The sequence below is a fragment of the Nymphaea colorata genome, chromosome 10, assembly GCF_008831285.2.
Source record: "Nymphaea colorata isolate Beijing-Zhang1983 chromosome 10, ASM883128v2, whole genome shotgun sequence".
NCBI lineage: Eukaryota > Viridiplantae > Streptophyta > Magnoliopsida > Nymphaeales > Nymphaeaceae > Nymphaea > Nymphaea colorata.
The window spans coordinates 14,201,580-14,219,273 of NC_045147.1; the positions used below are offsets into that span (position 1 = coordinate 14,201,580).

At 37.5% G+C, this 17,694-nt stretch overlaps 2 protein-coding genes across 5 annotated transcripts in view; both read right to left on the reverse strand.

The window, feature by feature from the left end:
• Window positions 1-2,822: 2,822 nt before the first annotated feature.
• LOC116262374 (probable methyltransferase PMT18) lies at window positions 2,823-7,511 on the reverse strand. 2 transcript variants are annotated; one of them, XM_031641685.2, is made up of 7 exons: window positions 7,252-7,511; window positions 7,032-7,131; window positions 5,825-6,504; window positions 5,387-5,597; window positions 4,300-4,597; window positions 3,739-4,206; window positions 2,823-3,428 (listed from the first exon to the last, which is right to left on the reverse strand). In XM_031641685.2, exons 3-7 carry the CDS (start codon window positions 6,497-6,499, stop codon window positions 3,209-3,211), a joined length of 1,872 nt encoding a protein of 623 aa, XP_031497545.1. In that variant the 5' UTR covers window positions 6,500-6,504; window positions 7,032-7,131; window positions 7,252-7,511; the 3' UTR covers window positions 2,823-3,208. The 2 variants fall into 2 exon arrangements, with proteins under 2 accessions (XP_031497545.1, XP_031497544.1); XM_031641684.2 differs by lacking the exon at window positions 7,032-7,131 and having other exon boundaries at window positions 2,824-3,428; window positions 7,252-7,510.
• Window positions 7,512-8,725: 1,214 nt separating this feature from the next.
• Window positions 8,726-17,694, reverse strand: part of LOC116261811 (nuclear pore complex protein NUP160) — a 28,532-nt gene continuing 19,563 nt past the window's right edge. Inside the window, exons 14-27 of one of the 3 annotated variants that reach the window (XM_031640689.2) lie at window positions 17,286-17,563; window positions 17,010-17,194; window positions 14,941-15,011; window positions 14,172-14,512; window positions 13,049-13,117; window positions 12,639-12,957; window positions 12,380-12,502; window positions 11,882-11,990; window positions 11,725-11,775; window positions 11,456-11,591; window positions 9,958-10,065; window positions 9,733-9,873; window positions 9,361-9,534; window positions 8,726-9,292 (exon numbers count right to left, since the gene is read on the reverse strand). In XM_031640689.2, the coding sequence (XP_031496549.1) occupies window positions 9,224-9,292; window positions 9,361-9,534; window positions 9,733-9,873; window positions 9,958-10,065; window positions 11,456-11,591; window positions 11,725-11,775; window positions 11,882-11,990; window positions 12,380-12,502; window positions 12,639-12,957; window positions 13,049-13,117; window positions 14,172-14,512; window positions 14,941-15,011; window positions 17,010-17,194; window positions 17,286-17,563 (2,174 nt within the window). In that variant the 3' untranslated portion in view covers window positions 8,726-9,223. The other 2 variants (XM_031640688.2, XM_050079897.1) reach the window with 2 other exon arrangements.

Sequence of the window (17,694 nt, forward strand, 5' to 3'; positions counted from 1 at the left end):
CTTACTCAGAGCTTCATATATCTGACATGATGCCATAGTCAATGCTTTTAGCATTGGCCGCAGAGCTCTATCTCTCTGCCTCTATGGTCCGTTTTCTGGTTTGAAGTTTATTTCCATTGAAAGATATTGATGCATTTCAAGCATAGGAAATAAATGGTCAAAGCTTGCGAGCTTCTTGATTGATCTCAAGCAGGATTAGAACCTAGAACCAATCAGTTAACAGCCTACTGCTCTACCACTGATCCAAGCAACAGGGATCAGATCTTATGGAGCTCAACTATCATTTTAACTCTCTGGTAGCGGTTCCATTTCATGCTTCATTTCATAAGCAACGTCAAAAGGGATATAATACATTTATATTAATATATTTACTTTGATTTTGTACCATGAAGACCTGAAATAGACCGGCTAGTACCCAAATTATGATTTGGACCCTAATTTTGTATTTGGTGCTTAAAGTAGCGTCGGTTGCTTTTCCTTGTTGATTTGGACAAGAGCATATCCATTATATTGAAAAATATGTAGAATCAAGCCCATATTCGCCCACCTACCATAAAGAACATGTAGTGGAGTAATACAAGACCAACCAGTAGAAGACTTTATTAACTCAATTAAAAAAATAAACCAATACATAAATAAGAACAAATGGCTTTTATTATTAGCTTTAAAAAAACATTGTAGCTGTCATGATATTTAAATATATATAAACAAACATGAAAGTTAACATAAAGTTGCGAAACGGATTAGGGGTGTTTAACATGAAGTTTCCTACCAATCAGAGGTGTAAACGGGTTGGGTTTGGATCTGTTAGAGGCATAAAAGATCCGATATTGGCCAAGGCAAAAGCCTCTACGACTCTTTGTGCCATTAATAAGAAATGAACGATTTAATGCTTACCTAACCTTATGGTCCATATGCGTCACATTACAGAAAGCCCCCTCTCTTTTTTTCCTTTTTCTTTTTAAATGCTTCCACTTGGCATATAGATTCCCTTTCGTATTGAATTTCTTTGGCCAGATCGATGCTTCAAATTTTTTACTTACTGATGTCATGCCAGAACCTGTCAAGAGAAAATTTGTAAGTTTCTTTTTTATATTTTTACTTCTAGTTAATTTAATTTTTTTACTTCTTTTACTCTCACTAGCCCTCTTTGTCTTTTTAAAATAGAATTTAAAAGATAGGCGCATGTATTACATGCACTAATTTTAGACTTACTTAGTTTCCAGATTAATATATAGAATACATAACTCGGCAGTGATAAATAAGGCTTCAACTAACTATAAAATAAACAAATTTTCAAATTAATATACTAAAATGACAACTATTTTTATAAGAAAATCCATTCTAGGAAATGTACATTCCAACTACCTTGAAAATTCAATTAAAAGTTGCACTCGGCGGAACACTAAAATAATTCAAGTCCCCAATGAAACAGTAGATGAAAGAATTCATGCGAACTCATAATTTCGTTAACAATGTTTCTTCCAAACATATCTACCAACAATATATACCGTTTCTTTTATTAGTTAAAGACCGTGCAGACTTAGTCAATTTGATTTTCACAATATTTTATGGTAAGGTACTTAAAAATTATAAATTAGTATTATATATCAAAAAATATAAAACTTTCCATGTAATAAATCTGACCCATTTTGCATCTCTAACTTTTAGCAGTGGGCATGAGTGCTGTCAATTACTCTACTCCACAGCACATCATTTTTGAAATACTTATGTAAAGGATCTTGCATCGGAATTTTGGTAATTTTAAATTTAAATAAGCAAATGTCAAGATGAGATAATAGATTTGTAGTATGGACAGGTTAAATTCTTATAGAGGAAAAACAGAATTGGTCGTCGTTGCCTTTACTTCTGTCATTATAATTTATGGTATTAAGAAAAGTTCGTCCTTATTGCACTCCTATTATGCTAATTTATAAACTGCAAGGAATTGAAGTTTTAAGTCTTTATTCTTTACTATTTTAATGTTTTAGAAGATAATCAAACGAAATTAATTAATAGTTTTTTGGATTCTTAAGCTAGGATAGACCCCTATCGGTAACCAAAGTGTCCAGCAAAAAAAATTAATGCAAAGATTATGTTAAAAACTTTTCATAAATGAAGCAATTCATACAATTGTGGGAATCATATTAGAGAGAGGGTATTAAATCTTAAAATATAACATTAAGAAAGAAATGTGGCTTAAATTGTTTACTTTTTCTATAACGGTTCCTGAACCTTTCACATACTTCAGGAAAATTTCATCGTCTCTCATCTGCAACACACCTTTAATGACCAAAATACCCCCATACAATAAAAAAAAATCACCAAATCTTTGGGAACGTTCAACGTCATTTTCAAAAAGTCTTAAAAGCAGACCCCTAAGCCAGCTTTAGCTAGTAGTATGAATCATATCTAAAGACTGTGCACCTAGAATATTCCAACTCGGATCCATGTAATATCCAATTCTAAGTATCCCTCTGAAGGTGAATTATCATATCTGAGTGCTTCTGCGGATCTTAATCCAGCGATCCAAAATCAAGCACAACAAAAGAAACCTGTGGAAGACAAATTCGACTAGTAAAAGACATGTTCAGAGTGATTCAATGTGGCTAAAACTCTTAAGATGAATCAGCCTCATTGTTTATGAGCTCAAAGATTGGTAGGAGCTCAATCTAGGCAGAGCTTATGAGCTGAGATGAGCACACTTGGTTCAGGTTCAGTTAGCTTTAGGAGCAGTGGACGTGCACGGTGGCCGATTTGATCAATCAGAGTCACATTGACATTATATCTAGTAATTAGAAAGATATCATCATTGTTGTTTGACATATTTCAATTTTATAAAATAATGAGCAGCACAGGTACATGCTATTCTTTTCTCCCCCTGACAAAATCTGCTCAATCTTACATAGCAAAAAATGAGCTTACATGACATTAAGACTTCTATCTATCTGAAGATTCTATCAGATGGGATCGACTTGGACGTTCAGAGAATCCCATGTTAGATTTACATTCATCCTTGAGTGGAGTGGGAGGAAAAAAGTGAAAAAATGAGAGATTGGTACAAACAATGTGGTAAATAAATAAGTTGGAAGGAGAAAGAGATTACAGAGCTCAGTAACTCCGGTAACTTTCATGGATGCAAAAAAGCTCACCAATTTTCTACACTTTTCTGCTACTCACAAAACTTCTAAGCTTCCTTTTCCTGTCGTCACTGGCTTCCCTTCCCCGTCCAGTAAGTCTTGACAGCATAAAGGATCTTCTCAGGATTGAAAGGTCCGCTCTCATGGTCCACAATCTCGCTTTTCCACTTCATTGCATCTGTTATCTCTCGAACCTTGACGAGAACCTCCACAGTGTCTCTAAATATCACAGTCCCTTCTGGTCTAAGAATCCTATCCATTTCCAAGAGAATGTTGGTTATGTCACACCTGCACATGACAAGCTTCATCCAGTTAGACTTCTGAGACCAACAAAAGCTAAAGGCAAAACAAAGAACCTGCACATATATATCATGTAAGATTACATTCTATTACTCTGATAGTAATTATCAAAGCAAGCTTTCAAAGATTTTGACATAGGGAGGATTACATCTGGGAAGGCAAACCTCCAAATTGGTTCCCATCTCCATGTAATTGAAACTATTCACTCAAATCAATGAGTCCTCCACAGGGATGTGCTAAGTCCACGCTTTCTAACAGTGGAAAGAACCAAAGACAGAAAACCGGGATGATTGTTTACCTGTCCTGATAGATGCCAAATACACCACCAGCATGAATAAGATCATAAGTTCTCGGATATGTAGAGAAAGCTTCGCACCAGTCCTGGTATGTACCAATGAAGCCTCTTTCATAGATTGCTGCAAGAGTATCATGCTGGGGATTGGCGGGAACAACGTTCATAACCCACACAGGTGCATTAGCCAATCCTGCTGCAAAACCTCCCAAGTAAGCATTCATGTCCATGATGTTCCTGTAACGTCCGCGAGTAAAAGACGGGATGAAGCTCGAGTAGTGCTTCAGGCGTTCCTTCCACAGCTCATTGTCTGCTGCAAATTTTTCCGGCGTGATTCCGGGGATAGAACCGCTAGAAATTCTTGGAGGAACAGCCATTGCCCTCTCTGGCCAATTCTTCAATGCTCCTCCGGCTACTTCATTTGCACTCTGCACCTGGGGAAGCGGGGTTATGCAAGTTTCCATCTTTGTATACCTTGAAGAAGGCAAATCAACGAACATCAGAAGAATGCTTAAAAGAGTTTATAATCTGAAAAAACGGGAGAGATATGAACATGAAGCGGATTACCAGGCAGCGTCGGGGTTACCACCCTTGCAGATGTGAGGGACCTTGTAGACTCGCTTGCTTTTGATACAGTCGATATGGTTCATGGGTTTCCGCCATATAGCAAGATCACCCTTCTCCACCACCTTCTTCCAGCAGAGACGCTTTGCCACATCCTCAATGGCATCCTGCTCTTGTTTCAAATCTTCCTCAGTTCGGTCCCATCCTTTGAAATATTTTTTCCAGTGAATTGGAGGACCAGATAAGATCCAGTAACCTCCTGGTCTTAGAACTCTGTCTACTTCAATCAAATAAAGCCCCTCTGAAGAATTAAACGCACACAAAGTCGTCAGAAAACTCGATGAAGAATAACACTTCAAAGGGAAGTTCTATACAGCAAATAACCATAGAAAGAAAAACAGCAGAAGTGCAGGCGTCGTGTGCTCACCATAGTCCGAACATGAGCAATTCAAAATATACCCATAAAAACGCTAAAAAAAAACCAGAAATGGGAAAATGTGGGATGTTCTGAAAATATTATCAAAATGAAAATATTCGTTCTCACATGGAGAGATTTTTATGAGAATTTTCAGAAAAGAAAAAAACACGTCTCTAATATATTTCAAACATTTTTTGTGTTGCTTTGAAAATTTGAATGACTATTTTAAATCTTTACCAGTGTTTTTTTTTACGCAAATGAGTGTAAAACATTGAATTTATAGTTTTCTCTAGTATATATTTTTATATATTTTGAATTTTTGAAATCACAAGAAGTTTTTACAGAATAAACAAACTTTCTGATGAGTACCAGAGGAAAATCATGTCAAGAAATGAATCGATACTTGTGAGTGCACTTAGAGGTTATGACTTAAGAACATGGGTCCAAACAGTTCAATAGACCACGCTGTGAATGAATCAAATGAAATGCATGATCCGAAAGCCAGATTATCACCAAGCTCTCTTGGACCTGGTTCATTATGCAAGAAGAAACATGGCGCTTTTAGATGAATAAAACACATCACAGAGCAAAAGCTAAAGAACTTTTCAAGAATACTCGTTCAAGAGAGAGATAGAGAGAGAGACTGAGATAAAGTGAGGAAGAAGATCTTACCATATTCTTGCCATGGGATCAGACACCGAGAGCAGTGAGCCATGTCAAAAGATCGAGCAGGATATGGCATACGATCTGCGGCCATCACTCCGATCATTGCTGGAACTCCTCGCTCCAGTGCGAACTGAACCTGAGCTTCATGTGTATCCCTCGGTGCAAATGACATTGTCAAGATATTCCTACTTAGCAGATAGGCGCCCCAACTAGCCACCTAGAACAACCCACGTGAAAGCAAGTCAATTTTCAGTTACAGGCTTGTTCTAACTTGTTTTACTGAAGAACTTCACGTAGCAATTCAAAAGTAGATCGATCTAGCAACAAGATTTGCAGGAATGAAGCCAAAAAACCAACAAAGATTTTCCTAACGAATCAGAGAAATGTCTTCATCAATAACACAGGCAGGATGGAAGGTGAATGGATATGAGTCTAGAGTCTTACTCCACATCCAGTGTCAAGGGCAGTTCTGATTGCCCCAGAATTGATTGGTATGAGCTCGGCAATATCATCGATGTATGCATCTGCTCCTCGAGCAAACATGGTGCCTCCACCGGGAAACCGAAACTTATCTCCTTCAACTTGAATCCAATTCTGAACAGCCTTCTCGATTGTCAATTCCTTGTGCGGGACATTGTCAAACCAAGCATAGTCCCTGCTCTTCGGCCACCTGAACGGAGTTTTGTAATTAGGCGGAGCAGGGATCAAGCATTTCAGTTGCTCCTCCGGTGTAGGACAATGCCTCTCTCGGTACTTCAACATGTTTCTGTCGAATTTCAGTGATCTATTTGGATCTTGGCAGGGGGTGTACTCGCTGTATTTCATGTCGCAGGCTGGGAATTCCCGGGGCATTACAAGTTCGTCGTGGGTGTCTGTTTCATGGTGAGCTTCAAAATCCAGTTTAGATAATGAATGGACAGCTTGACGTGAACCTTTTCGAGTACTGCCATCAAATCTTGTCTTCCTGTAATTCGCTCCTGCGGGAGCAGTAGAGCTCTGCCATGCTCCAAGGACATAAAAGATTACACATAGGGCACTGACACCTATAACCCAGGAGAGACGATTATTCTTTGATTCCAAGTGATGGGGTTTCGGAGATCCACTGTACTCTTTAGCCATTGATCCTGTCCACGTTAAAGTCACATGACTCAGAGATAAAGCCTAGAATATAGATGGAACAATTTCTTGATCCAAGAGAAAATGAAAAAAAAAAAGGGAAGAAAAATCGTTTTTAAATCTGCTAAGCAAAAGTAAAAAATCGAATTACTAGGCGTGGTAGAACAACGGAAAGGGTCTTCCGGAAAACCAAGACAAATAGCGTACAGGAAGCTACTGCTCTGATAGCTATGGAAGGCAGTTACTCAAAGATCCAAAATTCTCTAGAAAAACACATTCTGAAAAATCACATTATGATACAACAGTCAGAACGGTTTTCTCTTTCTTCTTTATATAGCAAGTTCTGAAAGAGGAAGCACTCTCAAGTCTCATCTGAGATAATGAAACTAAAACAGAACAAACCAAGAACAAGTACATCTACAATGTTGATCAAAGGAATAGCTTTTCAATCGATTAGACGAACAGTAGTAACACAACCATTATGAATTTAAACCGCTACCAAAAAAATCAACAACGTATAAGTTGGAGACCTCACCACCCTCCTCAGCTCCTGAAAACCAAAACTTCTATTCATGTAGGCCGCCCTCGATTACTCGCATTAAAAGTTACGACTTTCACCCATAAAACAAATCCTCCTAAAATATGAGAAACCAGAGCCAAAGTTCTCATTTACTCGACAGTGATTAAAAACGAGGACAGATGATTCACACAACATGAAACGGTTCAATCTTGAGAAAGGAAACAAGACTCCCCACCTTCCTTTTTCTGATCTGAGATATCCTGGATAATCCTTGATCGGCAAGAGCCAGAGGCCCAGAGTATTGGACATATACCAAAATTTTTTCTCAAATGTTGTGCCGGCTAACTATGTAAAAACGACAAAAATGTGAATCAGAAAGACTTTTCAGCCAAACATGAAGACGCAGAACGTCACCATCACTAGATTTTCTTACTCATGAAGAACATGGAATGGGTATTTAGAAGTCGAGAGGATTGCCACAGCCCAACGATTTAATTAGTTTGGTGGTTGCTCCTATTTCCATTCATTTGCTTATGGAATCATTGGTGAGAAGTTTGTGGCTTTTGATCACAAAAGTGAATGGTAGGTAAGTAGTCCAGGAGGCAAGAGAGGAGAAATAGGAGGAGGGTCACCAGGCTACAATCACTCCCAACGAAAGCTTGCAATCTGTTGCTTATTAAGGATGAGGCGATGCATTGCCTACTAGGATCCGATGTTGGCGTCGGGCAGACATTCCGTGGCCCAACCCGATCTCGTTATTTTCACACACACACATATATATATATATTCTAATTTTTGCATATAAATATGTAATAGATCGATGTCTAGATACCTGCCTAATGAAATAAAGAAAAACCATGTGTCATATCCCAATCCATTAGATGTTAATTTTGTTGCTGAACTCAGATACTTAACTTCGGATGTGGATCGAACATAGAACCCAGCATGAACATCAACCGTCATCGCCCAATCTAAACTTAGTGTCTAAAATATAAACACCAGACTGCGTCAGAGAATCCACTCACCAGTTCAGGCTTGTTATTGCCTTTCGACTTAAAAATTCCTGATTAAGTCCAAATCAACAAATTTGTTAATGTTTTTACAAAACAAAGAATATACCATATTAGCAAATGATGATTATCAAGCGAGACAAGCCAATTTAAGTAACCAATATCATCAGCGAGTCAGGTTCAGCTCAGCTTTTACGTTTTGATCGAGTCAAAGAGTTATAAATGTCTGTCAAGATTCAAGCAAGCGGGGTTGGCCTGGCCTAGTGCAGCCTTGCTTGCAAATGATTCAGGCAGGATACTAATAAAATGGGAAGCACAAATCACATTTCCCTATATACAGAATTGTGCCCCTCAATCTTTATAACCGTACGAGTTCATTTCTTTTTTGATATAATATCATATTTTTAAATTTTATTGAAAAAAAGTTGCCATATAATATATACAGGCACACGCAAACACCTAGAAAGTAAACAAAAAATTTCTTGTCATTAAACCACCTTGCGGAACAAGGGTAGTAAGCTACGTTGCTGTCTACAATGAGCACGTCAATGTTCTCATCCCCAACACACTCATGAGCTGAGTGCATGCGTGCATTTTTGTGAGTGAAAATATAAAACAATCCGATGCAAGTAAATATAAAACAATCACTTGAAAGCAACAACATTGCAACGACCAAAGCACTTCCAGAGTTCGCATCTCTATTGACTAAATGGATTTTGAATTCCAATCCACAAAAAATTATGACCTTTTCATAATAATTTTGTAATTTTCAACATGGCCTTGAAAAGTACATATTCTCTCAGGCTTCAAGTAAAAATAAAGGATTTAGCGTGTTCCACATCGCCACTGGGCAGCGACAGAAAGCCTTCTGCTGGCACATCTCTTCTTGCTTCTAGCGGGCTTAGGAGAAAAGGAGTAAAAGGTCAGAACAGGAGAGAAGCACCGGAGCAAAGAAGAGATGCTTGATAGCCAGTAGTTCATCTATAGGCCAGATGGCCGACCTTGATTGCTGCTGCAACCGAACACCTTCTCTTGGTTTGCCTTTGAACTGGGAGAGGGTTCATGGACTAATTCTACATACATCTTGCACATAATTTTAGCAACGAGAAGGAACGACCACCTGTTGGATTAGAATATACACTACTCATCCACCAAAATTTTATAAACTAGATCCAATGGGCGGAAATGATGCCATAGTCAAAGAACTTTATCCCCTTGTTCCTTCACCATTCCATTGTTGCAAGCATCCTCTGAATCTAATTTTACCTGTCGAGGAATGACAAACAAATGAATCTTGAAGAAGATAAAAACTGGAAGTTAATAAAAAATTATACTTGTTTCAGATGGCCCAGCAAAGCTCCATGTATCAGTTTCTGAAGTTTGTCACATTGATCAACCATGTGCCCTGAGTTCTTCAGGTCCTGAAGCTCGCACCACAAACGCTCAATTGCTGTGTATGGAAACCAAACAGAGGACATTTTTTTGCGGTTTAAAATGTTGGCCATTCTCTGTAAAGGCGAACCATCAAAGGAGAAAAAGGTTAGGGAGGCGGGTAACATCAGAAGCAAAAAAATTATGCATACATAAGAAAATAACTAAACATCTATCTAAGAATCATTAGCAGCAAGTTTGATGAAAAATAAATATTATTGTGGCATATGGCAGTGCCAATCTAGTAGCATATTCTTGGCTTATATGAGAATTACCCCAGATGCAAATGATTCAAGGTACTCCACCAATAAATTTGCAGCCTCCTTATACCGACCATAGTCTACAAATAATCGGAACAGTGTTGCTGGGTCAGACTCACTGCCAGTCATACCCCAAGATGTTACCTTTCTTTCATCCTGCAAGTTCACCACTAGATTTTTAAATTACTATGCAGTTGATCCAAGTACTAGAGAAGGGCACAAAAAATTGATATGGGTAACCTTGAACATGTGAATCAGCCAAAGGGGTAACTCAATCTGAGGATCAGCATGCAGAAGTGTTTCTGCAACAGTTACTGGCAATCTTGGATGCAATTGCTTGTATTTCTCCTGAATTGAGACAAACTTAAGTGAAACATGAATTCAACAGGTCCTGGCCTCTCAGGAAGCAAATAACACATAAAACGATATGTAGCAAATACCAATTCCTTTAACAAAAAATTTTCAACGAGCAGCCACTCACCTACCATAGCCAAGACATTTGAATCCCATGTTATTCTAGTCTCCCTCAAAACCCAAGGTAAAAATAAAAACTTGAAACTGCAAAGGACAGACCAAATAATCCAAAGTATCAACCAAATGTGGTGCAAAAGGAAGGACACTGCAGGAGTTTTCAGAGAAAATTTCATGAAAGCATCTCAGCACCATGTGCTACTATATTTCTTCACACGTGTACAATGGATATGAAAATCTGGATCTGGTCTTATTCAATGATAATGCCAAGTTTCTTGGTGCTTAGAATCCATAGCCCAGAAGGTCATCAATTATACATCTGCTTAGCCTTGCTTCCCTTTTCCACTCTCTTCGTATTGCCGGTAATATAATATTTCATCAGCAAGCTGGCAGATAGTCAGGATACTATTACTAAGTCAAATTGGTACATCAGCAAGGTTCCCGTACAAGTGTTGCCATAACCATACAAGCGTCATTGTACTTGTAATAAAAAAGGGTACTTGGACACACTTGGGTACTTTTTAGATCGAAACTGATTCAAGCTACTTAATTTTACTTCATTTAGTTTTTTTCTAACTCAATTTCCATTCTGTTTTTGAGAGTTACTGTTCATTAACATGTAATGTTTTTTATTTATCACTTTTTTTATTTTTGCTTCTATTTTCATTTTTATGATATTTTGCATATATATATATATATATATATATATATATATATATATATATCCTATCGTATCCCCATACCCACATTTTCTAAACTTATCATGCATGTACCCGTACACATGTGACTTAGCTAAGATATCACCAGCTGGCTCCAGCTAACTCGTGAAAAATTACCAGCTTACATCTAGAGCTTGTTCATGAAACATGAAACACTTGTAAGCAAACTCCTCAAGTAATTTAAAAACAAAAATACAAATAAAAATAAAAATTACAAAAATTCAGAAAACTGCAAATTCACTTTTCAAACTGGGATTAGAAAAACCACTAGTGGATTAGCCCAGAGGCATATCTCAGGCATCAAACCTGACCTATTAACTTAAAAATCTTGAATCTCTTGATCTAACCCACCTGGCCAGGTATACAGAACTTTTGGCTGAGAAAACCTCATTAGTCAACTGAACAGTTCCCAAGAATACCATGGGCAAGGACATAGCTTCTATAGCTTAACCAGTAGTGTGGTCAAATTCAAACTAACAATGAGAAGTCGAGGACACATGATAAATAAATGAAATTTGGTCAACCGTAGAACTGAGACAAACACTCACAAGATAAAGCTCAAGAGTTCTCCAATTGCTATGAACTGTGGTATGATGAGGAACCATGCCTTTCTCAAGTGCACCATGATTATCAGGTCCTTCTTCTGACAGTGTCAAGAGAAGACTATTTAAATGTATTCCACTCCTTAAAGAAAGAAAGAAAAACCAATCAGAAGATAGGACCAAAATAAGAACTTAAGCAAGACACTATTATGTTTTCCAAATAAAGAAAGAAATTAGACAAATAGTATGGAAAGACAATGTATAACAATATAGACCTGTTTGAACAACAGCATTGTGAAATTTCAGCGAAGACCCTTTCCAGTTGCCTGAAAGCCCAATTATAATCAGTAAGCCATCATAAGCGCGTGAATGCCAAATGGAAAAGCATGAGGTGCAAGAAACACTTGTTGCAACCTGGACGATGACATATACCTTTTCATTTCTGAACCCTTCCAGAACTTAAGAATGACTGTGAATGCCGTGTCATATAGGCCTGTCTGAATAAGCAGATTCAGTAAAGAATCCAGGTCTGAATGACTACCTGCAAAAAGAATAAAAAACTAAGCCAAACCCTTTATAATGGATCAAAAAGGTTCCAGATTTGGTCATAAGAGTTTTTTCCCCAATACATCCTGAGTAGATAATTTATTCCCATACGTGAAATTTTTTATATCTCTTTGACCAGTTACAGACACTGTAGCTGGGTCAAGAGACCTAGTTTCTTACCAGGGTCATAAAACTGTATTGCTAGTATCCTCATTCCTAGGAACTACACATGCTTCAGCTCGTGCAGAAAGCTGACACCTACAGAGCTTGACAACTGTCCAATCTAACAGTTGAAGCCTGACACGGTGACACCACTTGCCAAACCCCTTGGAGCACCTAGATATGTAATTTCCAAGATCACAGTTAATGAATTAGTACACTAACCTGCAGGCGTGATCTTTACATTTGCTAATGCAAGCAAATATTCTGCCGATGTTATCACATACTCATTTTCAAGTTCATCAATGTTAATGTAGGACTTCTGTTGTTGGAATTGCCAATCAACATCTACTGCAAATAAAAAAAAAAAAATCATTGCACAAAGGAAATAGCAACATGAGCATAAAAAAACACTAATAAGATTCAGCAAAACAGCTAAATAAATCAAGTAAATAAGTTCGAAATGATCATTGGAGTGTCATACCATCCTCATTTACTGACTTTCGAGCTTTTTTGTTGGGTGAATGCTGGTCATGAGGCATATGGCTTTCTTGATATGAATCAATCCAAGAATAAGCAGGATGAACAAGATGCAATGCATTAACTGCAGCAGCTAATGAATGAAGTCTCTCTTCCAATGTCAAGGATAGATGTGAATTGTCTTTAGATGTCTTTTCCTTTTTCAATCGCACAGCATATCGATACATGAAACTAGCTGCCCTGCGCCAATTGTGCCGATGCATTTGAATAGCATAAAGCAGTTTGTAAATATTTGGCTTCCCCATAATGTCCGAGCATTCAGCCTGTAAATAAATCAACTATAAGTATAGCAAGAAAATGCATATCACAGCAACAAAAGTGATGATGGAGTTGGTTAACGTACAGACAACACACCTTCCAAACTAGCTCCTGCTCAACCTTTTCCATCAGCCCGACAAATGGTAGTTCACCATCACATAGAAGCTGCAGAGAACACATTAGAAGAAAAATCAATTTTTAAGGAACTAGAAGGTTCTACTAAGGTTTGGCTGTAAAATATAAGCAGGCACGTATAAGAAAATGAAGCATTAAATTGTCAGCAACATCAGACAAATAACCCATCACAAATGAAATGTGAGTCAATGTTTAAAGACCTACACAATGAACATCTATGACCTTCATCCTTTAGACTTTACAGCATGCCATTTGTTTTGATGTGTGTGTGTGTATGAGAAAGAGAGAGAGAGAGAGAGAGACAGACAGAAAGAGAGAGAGAGAGAGAGTTCGACCGATAGCACCAAATAAGAAGTAAAGCCAAATTAACCATGCTCAGAATAAATGGTGTGGAAGAAAGAAGGAAGCCCACAACCTTGTGCATGGAAGTATCTCATAGGCAATCTGCTCTGCTCTGATCTGATCTGAGATCCCCTCAGTTTTTAAGGCCAGACCCTTGTACATGAGGATATGATGCCCTTGCACACATCCAGAAACATAATCTTGGTTTATTGATATTGATATACCGAAGGAGATTTTCTACTGAAGCCTCAGATTTACTGAAGTCTCAGATTTATAAATAAAAGAGGTGATTAGATCGCTCTCTTTATGCTATCTCCTCTTCATGATTTAGCAAATCATGTAACACAACCATGTTCCTGGTCGGGTCAAGATTTTGCCTTCATTGTGTGACGCAATGATAAATCCAGTGTTACACACTCACAAGTAGCACAAGATTCATTTTGCATCAGGGTTAGAGTTTCTTAAAATAAGTCATTTGAAAGATCCTTACATCTGCAAAAGCAATTTCACTTGCCAAACAAAGCAGTGGAAATTAATGACTTGACATCCTACATTGCTATAATGAACATCCAAAGAAAATATTGCATCATACCTTACTGTTTTCATGTGCAAAGGGTAACCAGCATGACAAATAACAATTTTCAAGAATGAATGCATACAGTTTTTCTCTTTAAAAATTCAAGCATGAATGCATACAGTTTTTCTCTTTAAAAATTGTCATGTCAAGAATGTACAAGACTACCTCGAATGCACCATGCTCACATAGAACAATTATGAAGCGTCGTAAGCAGATATGCTTGCTTTCCTCATCAGGATTTGAAATAATGGCGCTATATGCATCACTGTAGTGGCTGAGATCCAAGTTGAATTTGAAGATATTTGCCCAAAGCCTTCCTCTTATTGTAGCTGCAGATTCAGGAAGAGCTCCACTGTGGAGTTGATTTTCCAATTGGACAACTTCGTCCACCTGTTCAAGTGCGGCAAGGGCAAACTGACAAGCAGCTTCATTCAAATTGTACTGCTCAAAGAACTGCATCACCCACTGGTAGTAATTAAGTTTCCATGCCACTGCAGAGCTCGCACCTGCAGAAAATGTAAACATGACTAAGAAAAATAGGATAAATGATAAGGATAGCCCCAGGGATGAGAGGGACAACCAACCTGATGCTTCATCTATAAGATCATATGCCAATGGTGAATGGACATAAGCTCAAAAACATCAAGCTACTGCACTCCTCAACAGATAAATAGGTACATCAACATGATTTTCAATAATAGAAGAGGGTTCAAACTTCAAAGTAAAACCCAGAACCTCCTAAACGATAAATCTTTGTCTCACCTAGCCAACCCAACTAGATGAAGGGCCAGCAACTGGAGTCATCATAACAAGGTAAATGTACTGGAAGGTGTGGCCGTCAACTCCCCTTCAAGGGGAGCTAATTTTTGTGGATTGGTTTGACATTGTTCGTAAGAACTAAGACAGACGTTGTTGTTAATATTAGCTATCATACCAGGACACTGCAAGTTTGGCGGGAAGGACAACCTTTGAAAAGCTTGATAAGCTCCTTCTACAGCTGCAGCTCTGTATACATTTGCATGACAACAGTTAAGAAAAGGAGAATATATAATTTAAAAGACAAAATTAATTATACACAATGTATAGCACTTGATTAATATATTCTTAGAATGCACGTGTTGCTAGCAAAATATTTGAGGCGCATGTGGCACGCCAATGGCTTAGTTACTTTATCATTTACTTTGGAATATGACCAGTTAGAAGTATTTGCAAACAGATGTGGAAACAAAGTAAGTTAAACATTGATTTGCCAATTAACAATTCCACATTCATTAGCACGAATAATTTACGCATAATCATATGCATACATCAAGGTTATACAACCCAAATAACTCGGACCCAACTCAGAGTGGGTTGACCTGTAACTTGCTGCATCAACTTGCTAACTCAGTCAGGCCATGAGGCCCATGACACACTTTTTTCAATGTAGAGTATAAGCACGTATTTATGCAATATTATGTTTTCCAATGTAGAGTATAAGCACATATTTATGCAATATTAGTATACCAATATTATCTACGATGTATACAATAATGCATATATCATACCAATATTGTCTACGATGTATACAATAATGCATATATCCCTGTCAAATGTAATCCCTTCACAATATATCTACCATAATTTCATTACTAGCATACATATCATTTTACACGAAGGGACAATGTTGTGAAGCCATAAAGTACCTCAAGATGCAGGTATCAAAGAACAAAGTCCTAAACCAATATGATACAGCCTCCCTATTGAGACTAAATCATTGATCAGACCACAACATGATGTATCGGCCCAAATCGGGCGATATTTACCATATATGATCCATACAAATAAGACTTCATAGAATTTTTCATTTCTTTTCTAACAAGAAAAACAACAAGACATTTAAACAGTTTTTATACTACCAAGGGTCATTTATTCCTCTTCTTTTGCATTCTCCCTCATTCTAGGGTGTCCTATTTTTCTATTCTATTGGTGCCTTTTGTTTTTGATTGTTTGATTGTTTTAAAGGTTTATTTTCACTTTTTTTCGCTGAAAAATGTTTCTTTTCATCTTACAATGCAAAGAAACCTATATAACATCTCTAAAGATACGGATTCTGATACAATTTTACAAAAACCGACAGCTTTCATAGAACATGGACATTATATTTTGCATGTAAGATAGATATGCATGGAATCTTTATATGGTAAGCACAATCATTTGGTTTGACTTGACCTACGCCAGCTGAGTTGCACTAAGGCTTGACTGATTCAGCCAACCAAGTCATTCCATGATTTAGTCGGACCCTGCCAACTCCTGGTTGTTCATGCTTTTGCCCAGGTACATGACCAAGTCAATCAAGCCACGGAAACCATACAAGTCCTTCAAACACAGATATACATAAGATATGCAACACGCATACATCCATACAAACACATACAGACACATAGACATACGTGTACACACACATAGATGTTTGTGTGTGTGTGTGTGTTTGTGTATATGAGAAGCTAAATAATGGCTTTTATAATCTTAACAGCCTTAGCCAACATGTCTCGCTCGCATGAATATCTCATCTTTAGAATTTAATGAGAGAGATAGACACAGTGGCCAGAAACTCAGAGTTACCATGTTTTAGAGAAATCAGGATAGAGTTTCCCATTATGTGTGTTAGAGAGAGAGAGAGAGAGAGAGAGAGCTAGTGATGGTGCAAAAGTACTAGGGTTGCAGTATCAGTTCTACAAAAATAACATGCATGACTGAAGTCCAAAGCAGCACTTCTGGAGACTTCTGAAGAACATTTTACCAGCCTGTCTCAAGGAGAAAAAAGTGGGCAAGTTTAACAGTTATCAACCCAAGTGGAAACTCCAATTATACAAATATAATGCTACCAATGCAATTCATTAAAAAGAACATCACTAAAGACATCATACTGCAACCATTACAGGAAGGAAAAAGGGAAGAACGAAACAAGTTAGAAGCAGTATAAATCTAGAGAATAAAACAAAATTTAATCAGAGTTGCCACCTGAAGAAACAATGAACAGCTTCATGAACTTTTTGATCTTTAAGTAACTGAATTCTGCTACAATGGGCCCGCACAAGCAAACAAAAGCCAAGGAGATAAAGGCACACACTCCATTCAACATCACCATTTTGGATGTCTTGTGATATCAACTTCTTGTGTGACGCATCAATCGTAACTATTAGGCTCTTCATATAACAAAACAACAAAGAAAGTATAAGCAATATAGACTTCGTAAAGAAAACTTGAACAAACATTATTATAAAGAAAAATAAGAACCTCAGCAGCTTCATATTGGTTATGCACAATTAGAATTACTGCCAAATGAATCACATGACTGACGGAAAATGAAGATTCATCTCTAGCCCTGCCTGAAAGAACCCAGCTGACAAAATTTTGCAACAAACGAGTAAATGTCAAGGGCCCAATAAATGAACGAGATGTGAGATGGCTGTGCTCCTCAGCATGACTTGGATACTCAAGTAACAAGATGCAGCAAACTGTGAAGTTGTGTGCACCAAGTCTGTCATGCCTTAATCTCCTATCATTTTTGTTATCTGATAAAAGTAAGGAAATAAAAAAAAAACATATTACAGAGTGACAAAAGTAAGAGTCAAATCATAGAACAAAAAAAAAACATAAAATAAATGAAATAAGTTCAAAGCTACGTCTGAAACTAATCCAAAAG